Source organism: Achroia grisella, unplaced genomic scaffold (assembly GCF_030625045.1).
Source record: "Achroia grisella isolate CSIRO2021 unplaced genomic scaffold, CSIRO_AGI_Agris_v1 utg474, whole genome shotgun sequence".
Taxonomy (NCBI): Eukaryota; Metazoa; Arthropoda; class Insecta; order Lepidoptera; family Pyralidae; genus Achroia; species Achroia grisella.
Window position 1 is genome coordinate 833,120 of NW_026712878.1, and position 16,719 is coordinate 849,838.

General features: G+C 36.2%; 1 protein-coding gene across 1 annotated transcript; it reads left to right on the forward strand.

Moving 5' to 3' along the window:
• The first annotated feature begins 79 nt into the window (after positions 1-79).
• Positions 80-15,337, forward strand: LOC131845432 (methenyltetrahydrofolate synthase domain-containing protein). Its single transcript, XM_059194497.1, has 13 exons — positions 80-268; positions 5,054-5,276; positions 9,259-9,419; positions 10,068-10,154; positions 10,827-10,915; positions 11,379-11,453; positions 11,831-11,946; positions 12,443-12,560; positions 12,838-13,005; positions 13,536-13,625; positions 13,949-13,999; positions 14,733-14,906; positions 15,245-15,337. Exons 1-13 carry the CDS (start codon positions 229-231, stop codon positions 15,335-15,337), a joined length of 1,485 nt encoding a protein of 494 aa, XP_059050480.1. The 5' UTR covers positions 80-228.
• Positions 15,338-16,719: the final 1,382 nt, after the last annotated feature.

Sequence of the window (16,719 nt, forward strand, 5' to 3'; positions counted from 1 at the left end):
GGTAAGCAGTATCACGAACGCAACCATTATTTTTTTATTGCAATGTTGACAGCATTCGCGTTTTGTACTGTCAAGTTGGATGCATTTGTTTTTTTATTCGCGTTCTATTTTTGTGTGTGACGGTTCCGTCCGGCGAAGAAGTATCTATTTTCCAAATAAATTTGATGATTTTCGTTTAGATCGTTGAAATATTTGCAAAATATCTTCAGTTTAACACCAAAATTCAATATGCAGAACGGAGACGGTGCGCCGACGGCAGTAGAAACTAGTAAGTTTAACATTTTGTTGTCAAATTAATGGAATAACAATTGTTGTTTCGCTGTTTTCTTGCTATTTTAGAGTAATATTCGTAATTTGAGTTGTCAAAAAGTAGTTAATTTAGTTTTCAGTACGTTCTACTTAATTATGTAGGTACCCACAATAAAATGCGTCTAAAATTAAAGCGCCCGAAAGTGCACTTTTATTGATATGTTCGGAATTGAATTGCATTAAATTTGTAATTTCACTTGCGTTTGATTGTTTCGTGCATTTTCTATTGCTATTTGAGCTGTTTCGTTGGCTTATAATTATTGATACTGTGGGTAGCTTAATTGGAGTGTGAACATGAGTCACATTCTTGTGTTCAACCCACCACTTTTCGTCAAAATTATAATTTATTGGGCAATTGTGAGCTGTTCGTATACTTTTTTCTACAAAGAGAAATGTGAAAATATAGAGCGACAACTGGTATAATGATATGCAATAATCTCTTCTCATTATTTTCTGACTACCTTCTTAGTACTTTTAAAATGGCATTTCCAAAGGTCATTATTTTCTATTTGGCCTGATTCATCATTGTGAAGGTCTTGTAATGATGTAAAGTAGATATTACCTCATCAAATTGAAAATTATGTTCCCAACAGAAATTTAATGTGTTTATTTCCAATATTTGTACTGTTATATTGATATACCTACCATCAATATTAATTTTGTAAGACAATGATAGAAACTTACAAATACTGCAATTGGAAAAAGCTTTCTCTATATTCTCTGTATTTTCAACCTATTTTTTAAATCATATATTTCCTGGCAAATGAAGATAAACTTGAGAATGACAATGTTGGTAGGTAGGTATATACTTAGGTATAAATTCATGTATAAATTTGTGGAGTTGTTTTATATACTTAGTCTTCCTTGTTGGGACATTAAATATAATGTTCGGGGATATTAAAAGTAATGTTCTTTTAGTTGGTAGTTGACAAATTGTAAATGTCAATAGTTTACTCCTTTATATTTGTTGAAAGAAAAAATATATATATGGTACTATACTTATTTGAGATGTTTAAAAGTACCTAATACTTCTTATTTATATCAAACTTTTCTTTTACATTTTTAAAGGATTAGGAGGGTACCTACAGTTATCTCTGTCTTTGATGGGATGGGACAAGTCACTATATATATGTAGATTTTGTTAACATTCATCAAACAGGAGGTATACAGAATCTAAAATAAATATATGGTATTATTTGTAAAATTATTTTGAAACATTCTCCTTTTTAAACTTTTATAAGGTGAAAAAAATATACAATAAACATATATTTTTTTCACACTTTTGACTACTTCCTTAAGGGAAATTGGGTTTCATTTATGCCTGAAATTATTAATAGGAAACAAATACAATAATAAAAATGTAATTATATTTAAAAATAATTTAGTAACAAGGGATTATTTAGTGTGTAGATAAATCCTCCATACACATATATATTTTCAACATACTTTTTTTACATTCTCACATCTATGTCTACCCTATAAGAAATGTGGTCCTGAGAAAGGGAGTAGCTATAAATTTTGTTATAAACTATATCAAAATTATTCTGTCATTGGGATATTGTAAGTACCGACCAAAAAATACTACAATACATCTACTGCAGTTGGCACTTATTGTATGTTTACTTTATGATATGAGTTTAATATAACAATAATTATCTGCCTCTACAAACATACATCTCCGGTCTTATGCAGTTTTTCAACTTGTGCACAGTTATTCCAACTTATCTTAGTTGTATATAGACAGATTCTGATCCTGATAAACCAGCCCAGTTCCTAACCAGTACTTGAATTCTTAAACTCTAACTTATCTTAGTTGTCTACAAGCAGGAACTGATCATGATAAATCAGCCCAATTCTTAACTGGTGCTTGAATTCTTAAACTTATCTTCACTGATCATGATAAACAAGCCCAATTCCTTGAATTCTTAAACTTTAACTTATCTTAGTTGTCTACAAGCAGGAACTGATCATGATAAATCAGCCCAATTCTTAACTGGTGCTTGAATTCTTAAACTCTAACTTATCTTAGTCGTCTACAAGCAAGTACTGATCATGATAAACAAGCCCAATTCTTAACTGGTGCTTGAATTCTTAAACTTTAACTTATCTTAATTGTCTACAAGCAAGTACTGATCATGATAAATCGGCTCAATTCTTAACTGGTGCTTGAATTCTTAAACTCTAACTTATCTTAGTTGTCTACAAGCAGGTACTGATCATGATAAACCAGCCCAATTCTTAACTGGTGCTTGAATTCTTAAACTCTAACTTATCTTAGTTGCTTACAAGTAGGTACTGATCATGATAAACCAGCCCAATTCTTAACTGGTGCTAGAATTTTTAAACTCTAACTTATCTTAGTTGTCTATAGGCAGATTCTGATCATGATAAGCAGCCTGATTATTAATCGGTACTTGTATTCTTGAGTTTGTCCAAAATTTTAAGAAACCTGTTAATGTTTAGCTATAAAATTTAGAACTTGTTTAAATGCCAATGAGCACAATGACTTTCAGAAATTGTCATTATTAAAATTGATGTACTTCAGCTGTTTCCATAAATAACACTGTGTACTTAGATACAAGTATATCAATACTATATTGTACACTAGGTATGTGTAGGTACACACAGGTGTTATATTTCACTGTAATGTCCAATCACCTTGAGTTATGAAGCAAATTGTCTATGTAACATTCATAATGAATTTGGTAGTCACATGCAACATAATGTACTTTTAGATCTTTTATAATTTAGTTATTTTTTTAAACCGAATCTATCGAAAAAGCAAGAGTTTTATGTTGAATTTGAATACATCAAACCTTTTTTTATTAATCTTATATATCTACTATAAACGGCCGAACGCGACTTTCTCCGCACACTACTTACATATTACACATATCAAGTATTCCCATCGACTTTATTTTTAAACGATTTATTGATATTAATTGAAATTATGAAAATAATGATTTACTTAGTGCAAAAGACGCAATTTATCTACTTTAAGTACCAATATAGATAAAAGTGTTTATTATGATAAGAATTAATTTGGTACCATAAAGTGTGTACTGCATATGAAACATACATAAATAAAATATGTATACAAATCACAGATTGGGTGAAATTACTTCCACTTAGAGTACATTTACATTGCAGGATTACAAATTACATAAAATTTGTATTGGTCGATAAACGTACTAACTAACGTATAATTGATTACTATAATTTTATTTTATACTGATAATTATATCCAAATCGTAATTTAAAATACATTTTTCATACCATAAACCATTTATTGATCTGTGTTATTTAGTTTATTCCACAAAAAAATGTATCATATCATAGACAACACAAGATGACATTATTAGAAATTTAACATTATTGTGGTACAACTGTAATGTAATAAAACTATGGTAAAAACAAAAAAAAAAAGAAAGAGAAAGAAAACAACTGTTGTTGCAATTATTTTTTAAATAAATGAACTTATAGACTAACTAGTATCTGTTGCCTGCGTTTTGGCTGCTTTTTTTTCTTATTATTCTTGCCTTTCATTAAGTCTTTTGCATAGCGGTGAGAAGGTAACAAATCGACATTTTTGTATTTATAATATTAGTATGGATGTTTTATTCTTGTCTATAAAAGTGTGTGTAACATTAGTTTTATAGTTTTTTTTTTGTTAAAAAGGCAACAGTCATTTTACTATATGTACATCTATCCTTAGCTTTGATGTTTAGTTGTTATAGAAAGTGTTTTTCGCATTATAAATTCATAATATAGTTCAAAATTAGATCAATTAGTTACTAATAGTAGACATTTATTTTTATTGACGCAAATTAGCAACATACTCGGCCTTTGATTGGCTCCAATTTATTTTACCAAATTCATATTCTAAGTGGCTTCACACAGGAGGTGAGCATATCGTAAGCGTAATAAATCATATAGTGTAGTGTCCCAAGAGTTTCTCCCGGCTCTTACTGTGTCTCTTACAGTGCCGATACGACTTGTATGCACAATGGACATAGTAAGAGATTGCCTCCACCATTACTATATATTTTACACTTTATTTACAAAGGAACTTCTTGTAAATATGGAGCGAATAATCTTATAATTGTATAAATATAATAATAATAATGCTTTATTTGTACAACAACAAGATTACAAAATTAAAAAGGAGAGTACGTAATAGTTGAGTACAAATATTGTCAATAAGCATTGTTTTCTGACTACCCTCATACTGCTCTTAAAATGTTATTTTCTAAGGTCTCTATTTTCGAATTGTTCGTTGTTTCACAATTAGTGTCGGTGTATTTATAGATATTATATTCCATACTCAAAAAAGGACGAAAGTTTTTTTTTGTACATGATGTTCATACTATCTTAGAATGTTGATTTTTATCCCAGATCAATAGTTTAAAAGCGGACTTTTCTCGATGTACTTAATAACGTTAATACCATTTTTTTGTGTATTAGCGATAGTTATTTTATTTGTAGTTATAGTCATTGCAACTACAGGTAACTTCTTCTGATAGTGGTTTTCAAAAACTGAATATGCGATGCGACCCGTCAGGTAATCGCAAATCTTTAGTGGCAGGGTTTTAAGACATTCTACTCAATTGACCATACCTAGTCTATGTATAGTAGTCAGTCAGTCAGTTCACATAGTAATAATAAAATATATATGTCATTCTGTATTACAAAGACTGAAAGGTATCATACAATTCTCTATAAAGAAAACAATATTCATTTCCAGCCAAAAAGCCTATACCAGAAGAGGTGACGAAGCAGTCCTTCCGCGTTAAAGTATGGAGACACTTGGAGACAAATGGACTGGCGATGTTCCCTCGTCCGGTCTACAACAGAATTCCGAACTTCAAGGGTGCCCCCGAGGCGGCGGCTAAACTTGCCGAGCTGGACGTATTCAAAAACGCCAATACAATCAAAGTGAATCCAGACAAACCACAGGAAACTGTCAGGTTAGTGTTTAATGTAGCTAGATAGATTTAAATATTTAGACTGTTATAATTAAGAATGTTAGCTGTTGCATGTCATTGATGACTATGTTAGAGGGGGGCGATATCGACCCACCACCCCTCCGATCGATCCCCCGTCCAAGTCAAACGAGTATCGAAATTTCGACGGCCTGAGCCGAAGTTCGAACCCCTAGCGGTGCCTTCAGACTATCCCTCGAATCCGTCGATCGACTATTTGTATCAGTCAGACGGAAGTTCGCCTTCAGGCGCTTCAGAAGTTCTTCCGCGGGTTTGCAATGCCATCTACACTCGTCCCCTATCGTCCGGTGAAGCTGTAAATGCCAGCTGCGGCTAACAGTATTAGAGTAGTGAAAAATAAATGTAAGAGACAATTTAAAGATAAAACAGCATTGTACCACATTCTAAGCAATTGTAAATAAATAAATAAAAATAAAATTATCATTTTCTTCATGTATTATTTTTGACGGCCTTGGTGATCTAGCAGTTACACTCTTAGCGCCTTACTTCCGATGGTCGTGGGTTTTATTCTTCGCACGGTACAAACTTTGTATTCTTGAGTACGATTGTTTGTGGTCTGGTTGTTATCTATGTACAGTATTTATGTGTTTACAAAAAAATTATAACTATTTATCATCATGTAATCATAAATGCGCTGGATGGCACGGTGTGATTGTCCTGAGATATTATTAATATTAGTTCTTAGTCGTAATAATATATTTTTTAACTTCTTTTTTTTTAGTCGAAAATGTTCTCTCTTTGAATTCGGATTTCTTATGTGATTATTTTTAGAGATATAGGTATCTTCTACATATTATACGTCGTTTTTCAAATTTACTGTAGAAATCTATATACAAGAATACCAATATTCTACGTATATTAATTTATACTTCCGAATTAAACAACATTGTATGTTATCATTCAATTGCTACGCATACGCATGCAGAGCCGCGGGAAATCCATCTCTACTGCTTTAATGTTATAATAATTATTATCATTAATGGATGAACTTGGAATGGTACCTACGGCCCGTCGTGGAGAATTCACTAGAAATTAACTAGCACGAATTCTATCTAGGTGTGTACCGCGTGAAGGTCGACCGTAAGAGTAGGTCAGTAGCCCGCAGGATGCCTATGAATTCAGAACAGTTAGCCCGTCGTGGAGAATTCGCTAGGAATTAACTAGCATGGATTCTAGGTACTAACCCGTGGAGGTCGACCACAACAGTGGGTCACTAGTCCCCATTATTAACAATCCCATCTCCCAGTAATTACTATTATATTTGCATTAAATTACATCAAAATAAGTCAACATTTTAGTGGATTTCCCATTTCGTCTACGAAATTCACAATCATTATTATAATATTCCTTCCTTATTATATAAAATATTATAATCGCGGAAGTTTGTGAGTGTGGATGGATGGATGGTTGTTAGTTGCTCTTTCACGCAAAAACTACTGAATGGATTTTAATGAAACTTTATAATAGTGTAGCTTATATATCATAATAACACATAGGCTATAAATTACATGCGAGTAAAATAGCGTTTTAAAATAAAGATACTAATTGCTTAGTAATTGACTAAATAAGTAACCAAATGACTAGAAAAAATTACTGAAACAGTACGTACGGCTCGTTCCAGTGCGGAGGCGTATATAGTGCGTTACGCAAGCCGTGACCGATATCTTGAGTAATGCATTCCATATTGAGTGCTATAACTTTCTTGCATTGTTATGTAAAACAACGTTAGACCGCGAAAATAATCGAGGTTTAATAAATTTATTATAATCGCGATCTTTGTGTGTAAAATGATGATATATTTAATTTATAGCTGTGTGTAATTTATTATTGATCGTTTTACAGCTTTACTGTAATGGATCGGTTGACTGCATGGGCGTATAAATGAGGAAAACACGTAGATTATAATAGTATAATAATACAATGATTCTGCTAACCACGGTAGAACAATGAAATATATAAAAAAAACATGAAACAAACAACTAAAATTCTCTAACAACTAAAAATCTAAAATTATAAATAAAAAAAATAATAAAATATACAAAGTATTCGTGGCGGTCGGTCGCGTACTTTTACTATATTTTCGGTATATTATACGTTTATTTAAAAAAAAAAACATATTTATTTAAATTGTTACTGTTAAAAAAATATGTTTTTTAATAAATATTATAATGCTTAATGCTGATTTGTACTATCACTATTAGAAGTCCTCTAGCTGTAATCGCGTTCACACTTGAGTAATCAATGACAATAGATTAAAAATAATAGTATTCAAAGACTAAGTTTACTTAAATCAACATTGTTTATATTGTATTTTGATTAATAGTGAACTATAATTTATTGTCACTATTCAGAAGTCGTACGAAGCCGACTAGAGTTATCATACATACAAATGAAATACCGTCCCACCTTATTGAATGTAGAAACGGTCATCAGGACACATGCTACCCCTCTTGCATTGCCATTATTGACCACTACGGTCCTTCAATATCGAATTTGGGTTTGTATTGGGACATAGTACAAAATTTCCCTCACACCATTGTATGGTAACAGAATTAAATTTCATAAACATCAATGTTCACATCGAGTGAATAGTTGTTATAGTATGGACTTTCTCCTTATTTATATTGTATAATATAATATAATATCTCTGGAAATCTAACTTAGAAACATTTTCATGCATGAATGGGTATTAGTGTCGTGTCTGATGACTTAATATATAATAAGTAAATCTAAAAATAGATGGTAAAATCCGCTATAAAATATAAAAAAAACTATTTCTAGTTATAGTAGAATGCACTCCACTTCATTTATATTATACTAGCTGTACCCGCGACTTCGTCCGCGTAAATAGTGAAAAAATATTTAACTCAATTAACACAATATAGGTCAAATAAATAAGTTTCATTGTTTTAGCTTCAAAAATGATAAAAAATAAAAATAAATATTTAATCAATAGGCTAAAAAATAAATTTCAAACTTCTAGCTTTAAACATGACGATACATCTATATAATATACTTATAAAATCTACCCTTTCAATCCTCTTGCAACCCTTTTTCACATTAAAAAGTAACCTATGTCCATTTTCAGGATCTAGTCTATATGTCTGTTTCAAATTTCAATTTAAATCGGTTCAGTATTTTTGGCGTGTAAGCGAGACAGACAGAGTTACTTTCGCATTTATAATATTAGTAAGGGAGAAACCTGCTTTGCATTTTTTAGATAAAATGAATGCAATGACTTATTAAAATAAGTAGAAAATGTATCTAAAATTTATTAATGGATATTTTTTGTTGTATCGAGATTCTCGCTATCTTTTCCCATTTTTTTGTTTAATTGTTTGCAGTTCTTATCCTTGAATTTTGTTCGTGATTTATGGACACACACCACAATCATGTTTCGTTTATCTACCACTTGCCATAAAACTTGCTCAACTCATTATACTTTTTAGTAGTTAATTTTAACATAAACAAATACAAATAGACTAAAAACTACTATGTCATCATCTATATTTCTACCCACCAATGAAATGATGCACCGGGCACAGTTACATTTATCGAAGTGATAACCTGAAGTCATCATAAACTACCAATTACCTACTACTAACCTAACTACCTATTATATTACATTGTTTGATACATTATATTAATGTAACGTTATTGCATAACTATGCAAGTTTTATTATCAAAAAAAATAACCGTTATGTTAAAAAAGTTCTGTTATAATTTACATCTATTCTTACATCTTTCATCATAATAATCTATTTTACACTTTTAAGTAGTCTCTAAATTCTGATAATCATCTTCAAGCCAGTCACTTTTTTATCAGCTTTATTGCCATTACAGTTTTGTTAATTTTGGGTTGAAATAACGACATTTTTGTACGTCTGTGATAAATAATAAAACTTTCAATCTACCTTCTTCACAAAATTAAATTAAATAATTTTAGAGTCATATGCCTGGAACAAAAGAAGACCTTGTACGTGCCGGTACCACGCCTGCAAACTGGATTCCTTAATCATTTGGAACTACCAGAGGGGCAGACCGGCCCGGCTGCTATAAGGCAAGCAGTCTCACGGAATGGAATGGAGACATATGGAAAACCTATAGGTATTTTACAAATATAACTTTTTTATAAGCAGTTTTTTTATTGCATAGGAATGGTGGAAAAATCAGTTCTTTAATAGCCCACATTAGCGTAAGCAACACTGATATGTAATGTATGTAAATATTATAAATCTGAGACTTGATTTTGGAACGCAGTTGCAATAACTTTTTTTTTTATTTGAAATATTATTGGTATATCTAGCTGAATACAAACATAGGTATATTTTATGCTTTATTGCACCAACTTCAAAAGTACACAACGAGAAATAAAACAAAGGCGGTAGGTATATACAGACTCTTTGATATATCAAATCTATCGTCAGTGACAATAAACTCGCTCGTTCTTTGATTTAAAACTCTGATCTTTTGATAGTCGCAAATATAAACTGGTTAATATAATATTGCAATATATACAATTGTTATTTTGCGTATGTTTTAAATAAAAATTTACAGCAACTTTATTACCGAGTTAGATCTCTTTTCTGCAAATCTCGTTGGTAAATAGTTTTATTATTACATTATGGAATAGACTTTTCTTTATAGCACTGAAAAAATACTCTTGTGTTTTTTGGGTGCGGAATATAAGAAATGAATTGTCATAAGAGTAATAAGCCACTAGAATCTAGAATTAATAGAAAGCTTTATTTACAGGAATAGAAGATTCCGTTTCGCTAGATTTGGTGGTCATGGGTTCCGTGGCAGTGTCCAAAGAAGGATATCGTATTGGCAAAGGACGAGGTAAATTCTCACTACATTTACATACGTACAGACATATTTCACGACTGTAATGCAAAATCCAGTAGAGAGGCATTGGAGTTGGTATTTTTTAGTGGATTATAATGGAACTAGCTGACCCGCGCAACTTCGTCTGCATCACACTTAGTTGACATTTATCATTATATTTCACCAAATTATCATAATATCTTTTTAAGTTATAGCCTCTTATGTATAAGCTATATCCTGTAAAGTTTCATTAAAATCAATTCAGTAGTTTTTGCCCGAACAAATAACAAACATCCAACCATCCATCTCCATATCCATCCATACTCACAAACTTTCCCGTTTATAATATTACTAAGACGGTGTATCCGTCTACGATAACAGCTGACGGTACAGTATACCAGTGGAAGATGATAAAATGAAGCATGAAATCATGTCAGATAGCGCATCGACTAATTCATTAGAAATTAACCACGGTCCTATGTGGATATCAAGACTTAATACAATGAAATAACCTAAGGTAACAAGGTTGACAGATGTTTATATAGCGTTAAACGTAACATGTCATATGTTACGTTCATAATACCGACAGTGGACAATATCTTTGAATAGCCTATCTAGGCTAACAGTAGTAAAAGTATTTATATTATTGAATTTGTTGCACTATTACATGTTTTTTTTTATGACCAGGTTATGGCGACCTGGAATTTGGCCTTATGATGCACATGAAAGCAATAAGGCCTAACACCATTGTTGTGACTACTGTCCATGATTGTCAGGTATTTGTCATTATTTATCATAAATGTGCATGCAAAGACATTACAGCTTCATGACCAGAATCATTCACAGATTGAGCCAGCTATTTCCATATTAAGCAATACTTGTATTGTCGAGTCTAAACTGCTCATATCAATATGTAACTACATGCTTAATAAACAATACAAAACACCTAGACCAATACAATATAATTGTATGATAGTTCATACTAATAAATGTAAATATTTATTATGAGAATAGAACATGGGACCATCGTAACTAAAGCTGAGTGCTAAATTACAAACTATCTAAGTTTAACATGCAACATAGTATACATAGAAAACGCCCAGACCATAACGAACAATCATACTCATAAATATAAGTGTTTCTTGCAAGAATAGAACCCGCGACCATCGGAACTAAAGTGGTGTGATAAATTTCAAATAGTTTAACAAGCACGCTTCTGAGTATTACTTTTATTTCTAGGTGTTAGATACGTTGCCTGCAGAGTTGTTTGGCCCTCATGATGTACCAATCGACGTGATCGTCACACCCACACAGGTACCACAAATTTAATTTATCTTCATGACTATTATCCTATGTATGAAAATTGATTCCGTCGTTATTGTGATTACCGTGGACATACAGACAGACGCGGTGGGGAACTTTGTTTTATAGATGGCATACTTATCTCTTATTGAAAAGATTTTTGTTTTAAGTTTATATAATGGTATTAGCTACCTACTTCTCTTTTTGACAAGAAAATTTAAGGGAAAAAAGTAAATAACATAATTACTTAAACGTACGTAAATTGGTTAAAACTACTCCCATGTCACAAGTCTTGGAGTCTCCTCGGAAGTTTGTCTACTCGCTGCACAAGGGACTCTGCAACCGTAAGGTGAATCCATGCAATGCTAACAAGTTCGTCTCATACTTAGGTGATCGAAACCCAACGCATGAGTCAGCGACCAGTCGGTATCTTGTGGCATCTACTGTCCAATCGGCGTATTCAGCTGATGCCAGTGCTCTCGCAATTAAGAGATATTGAGATGCTGTGAGTATTGCGTTCTTGTTTATTTATTTTTTTTGTAATTCAAATGGCGTACAATTAGGCCATGTTATGGTAAGTGGTAACCATATTTTATAGACGTGCTATTCACTACAGACATCACATCATATGACGCCCGTGATATCCTTCACGCGATGCCGTTGTGTGTGCACTATAATGTCTTGCCTTATTATGATTTATCCTGTAATGTATTGCTTTATATTATGTATTTTACACACTTCAACTTAAACACAGTTTATTTACAAAGCAAGATGCTTGTTGGCTGAAATAAATCACAGAGTACCGCGAGGGCGACTTTACGTAGTCTACCTTGGTAAATTCATTGCAACATCTTTTTTTATATTATATGATTTTTATTTCCATTCTTATAAATCGTAAATATTGATCATTTAACGCAAGGCGTTGTTTGTGATATATTATTTCTAAGGGGCTATGGTTGAGAGCAATAAATGAGGGTTAAAGTTGGTCTATGCTTGCGCAGTGCGGGCCGTGCATGCGCGCTCAAGGAAGAGGACACCGACGTGGAGGAGCGCGCCCCGCCGCGACAGCGACGTCCGCGGCGCCGCACGCGCAGCCACAAGAGCCACAGCGAGGGAGAGGTACTGTCCACGGGAGTAGGTGGTACCACCACTACAACTATTATCCCTACTACTACCTCACCTACGATTACTACCACCCCCACCACCACTACTACTACCACCCCTACTGTTACTAATTGTACCGTAACTCAAAATTGGCTTATTTTGTCACTAGATAGCGCTGTGCATATAATGTCTATTGTTACCTCATTGTCTTTCACATTATAATTGGAGCGTCTTTTCTTTTTTTATACATATATATTTTCGAGACTAACAATAGTTTTATTTTATTTAACAGGGCAACACAACAGAAGGCGAAGAAGGGAAAAGCGGCAAACCGCGTCGTCCGGCTCGTCGCCGCAATAGTAACAAGTCGGCAGGAAAGGACGGCAAGGAAGGGAAGGAAGTAGATACACGTCCAAGGCGCTCCAAGCGGCCGCGCCCCGTTATTGATTTCTCCGTTAAGGTAATTTCTAATATATGTTACACTTCTTGCAAACTCTTATATATTTATGTTTATACTACTTTTTAGTGCATTTTATGTCACTTTTGCTTTGTTACTTTTTGGTTAATATCACGCATATAGTCCACTCAATTATCGCCTACATTTAGGAGGCTAGACAGAAAGAACTAATTCTTAAAATTACTTTGCAATTGGTCCCTTTTTTTATAAATGGACATACAAAGTCCAGGGTATAATCAGAAATTCAGTTGAATTTCATGCTAGTTCTTCTCAATTGAATCTGTATACTGAACTGGACGGTAGGGAAAATATATTAATACAAAAAAAATTAAGTTCATAAGCGGCTAAAATGTCCTAAATGAATAAATGATTTTTATTTGAAAGAATAACAAATGATTTCACAATCATCGCCACTAACTGTCTCAATTGTAGTATTAGTAGAACAACGATGATATTTTATATATATATATATTTTTCATAATCTTAATATATTTTTCATAATCTTAATATATTTTTAATATTAATGTTAACAGATATCAAACATTAGCCCAAATACAAGAGTGCGCGATCTAAAGCAGGCATTGTCGGATCGCGGTGTCAAACCACAGGTTATGGTGTGGAAGGTAAGAATTTCATTAATCTTTAATTTTAATACAAGCTTAAATTGGAAACATCAGAATAAAGGTACATTTATAAATTCTACCTGGTTGTAAATGGTAAATTGTTTATATACATCATATCAACACGTGACTCCTGTAAGTACTCTCCAAGCATACTATTCCGGAGAACTAAGATGTTATGTCTTATGAAACACAGCTCACAATGAATCTGTTTTGCGGCTAGCTAAAATGGGTGTAACAAAGGTGTATTCAACTGCGTTTAATTACTTTTTAATTATAACATAACTAATCCTATTATAATTTAAATTTCGTTCCTTTTTTCACAGGGTTTCCGTGGATTTTGTTATTTGCATTTCTTCAAGCCAGGACCACAGAAGGTAATATCAGCAAAATTTGTTGTTGTATAGTTGTTTTGTAATTTAGAATCGTATTTCCTTAATTGATAATCTGAACTATTATGAATCTACAGAAACCGATCTCTTAACAAATTAAAATGTCTAACAACCGGATCTTTCTCGCATTACGCGTCTTATATTTTGTCAAATATGATTTGTCTGATATAAGTTTAATTTCCAATATATTGTGTCAATAGTCAACCTAGTGAATTGGGGAAGTAATTAACACTATATGATGAACCCATTGCTTGCAAGTTCTTCGTAAATTTGTCACGATGAACCTGAGCCAGAAATGTGAAATGAAATGAAATGTACTTGGCACTTTTTTCAAATAACGTATATTGTATGGCCATAAAAATTCTCAATCATCTCCCAGACAATTATAGAAATGCTTGCGCTATTGGGGTATTTTTTACTAACTTTTCTAATGGTGTTGGCCGCAGCTGGCCTTTCACAGGATGTCAAGGAGCGAGGGTAGATGGCATTTAAACCAGTGGATGAACTTATGGAGTGGCTGAATTCCGTATCTTGTCTCACGGATACGACTTTAGTCTAGGGTACCGCTAGGGATTCGAATCTCGGATCATGTCCTCGTAATTTCGATATCTGTTTGAATTGGACGGGGGATCGATCGAGAGGCAAAGTTTTCATTGTCATCAATTAAAAAAAAAAACGTGTGAATTGAAATTGTATTAAAGCGTTGTTGTGTGGACAGGGCGAGGGCGACAGCGCCCCGGCGGCGAGCATGGAGGGCGTGCTGGCCGCGCTCGCGGAGATGTCGCTCGGCGGCAGCGGGGACGGCGCCCCCACCGACGACGACAAGCCGCGCCTGCTGTGTGTGGAGCCCGCCCCGCCCCGCGCCCCGCCCGCCGCCGCGCCCGCACCACAGGTACCGCGCACATAGAGCGGACACGAGCCGCGCCTGCTGTGTGTGGAGCCCGCCCCGCCCCGCGCCCCGCCCGCCGCCGCGCCCGCACCACAGGTACCGCCCACATAGAGCGGACACGAGCCGCGCCTGCTGTGTGTGGAGCCCGCCCCGCCCCGCGCCCCGCCCGCCGCCGCGCCCGCACCACAGGTACCGCGCACATAGAGCGGACACGAGCCGCGCCTGCTGTGTGTGGAGCCCGCCCCGCCCCGCGCCCCGCACCACAGGTACCACGCACATAGAGCGGACACGAGCCGCGCCTGCTGTGTGTGGAACCCGCACCACGGGTACCGCGCACATAGAGCGGACACGAGCCGCGCCTGCTGTGTGTGGAGCCCGCCCCGCCCCGCGCCCCGCCCGCCGCCGCGCCCGCACCACAGGTACCGCGCACATAGAGCGGACACGAGCCGCGCCTGCTGTGTGTGGAGCCCCCCCCGCCCCGCGCCCCGCCCGCCGCCGCGCCCGCACCACAGGTACCGCGCACATAGAGCGGACACGAGCCGCGCCTGCTGTGTGTGGAGCCCGCCCCGCCCCGCGCCCCGTCCGCCGCCGCGCCCGCACCACAGGTACCGCGCACATAGAGCGGACACGAGCCGCGCCTGCTGTGTGTGGAGCCCGCCCCGCCCCGCGCCCCGCCCGCACCACGGGTACCGCGCACATAGAGCGGACACGAGCCGCGCCTGCTGTGTGTGGAGCCCGCCCCGCCCCGCGCCCCGCCCGCAGCCCGCCCCGCCCCGCGCCCCGTCCGCCGCCGCGCCCGCACCACAGGTACCGCGCACATAGAGCGGACACGAGCCGCGCCTGCTGTGTGTGGAACCCGCACCACAGGTACCACGCACATAGAGCGGACACGAGCCGCGCCTGCTGTGTGTGGAACCCGCACCACAGGTATCACACACATAGAGCGGACACGAGCCGCGCCTGCTGTGCCCCGCCCGCACCAGGCAGCCGGCGCCTGATGTTATAGTCAGTATGGTCGACTAGGACACATCCGACATACGCGACAACGTCGCCCAAGGCACATTCAACCCAACGGATCCACCCGTTTTATCACGACCACACTTTAAGACACACACGACACTGTCCTCGCCGGCGAAGACGTCGATCTCAACGGATGCGAAATTACGATGGTCTGAGCTCAGCTCAAAGTCCTTCCGCGGGTTTGGAGTACCATTAGCACTCGCCCCCTATCGTGCGGTGAAGCTGTAAAGGCCAACTGCGGCCAACAGCATGAGAAAAAAGAAGCCCCTGCTGTGTGTAGAGCCGGCGCCGCCGCTATATATATCTCTCTCTAACGACACACCGCGTAAGCTGTACGTCGAGACAACGCCGCTCAATAGTCAGATAATTAAATCGCCTTTCACGCAGGAAGGATTATACGCGAAAGAGCACGCGTCAACTCGCGTATTCCCGCGTCCTTTAATAAATCATAAGATAAATAAATGAGTAACAATCAAAATAAAGGGGATTTTAACATTTTAAGATATTGAGAAACTATTCGGTGTGTGGAACTATGAAGTTCTTCTCACGGTCATTAATATATTATATTTTATAATTATATTGGTGCTCAGAATTAATATTACAGACCAAGTGATATGTCTCTTCTATCCTGTAAATCATTGTACCATTTATTACTCTTTAAAATAGAACATTGCAAGCAAGCTGGCATTGCTTCTTCTTCCTAATTGTTCCGTTATTTATTCAAATATTGCCGTATAAATATTCTTTATTGTATTATAATGTATAAAATATTTTTACAGGACATAGTGCATTGACT

Excerpts from the sequence above, each read along its gene's own strand:
- LOC131845432 (XM_059194497.1), top strand. The coding sequence starts at position 229 with ATGCAGAACGGAGACGGTGCGCCGACGGCAGTAGAAACTA. Across the intron at positions 5,277-9,258 it reads AAACCACAGGAAACTGTCAG|AGTCATATGCCTGGAACAAA; the intron begins GTTAGTGTTTAA and ends AAATAATTTTAG. Across the intron at positions 11,454-11,830 it reads TGATCGTCACACCCACACAG|GTGATCGAAACCCAACGCAT; the intron begins GTACCACAAATT and ends TCTCATACTTAG.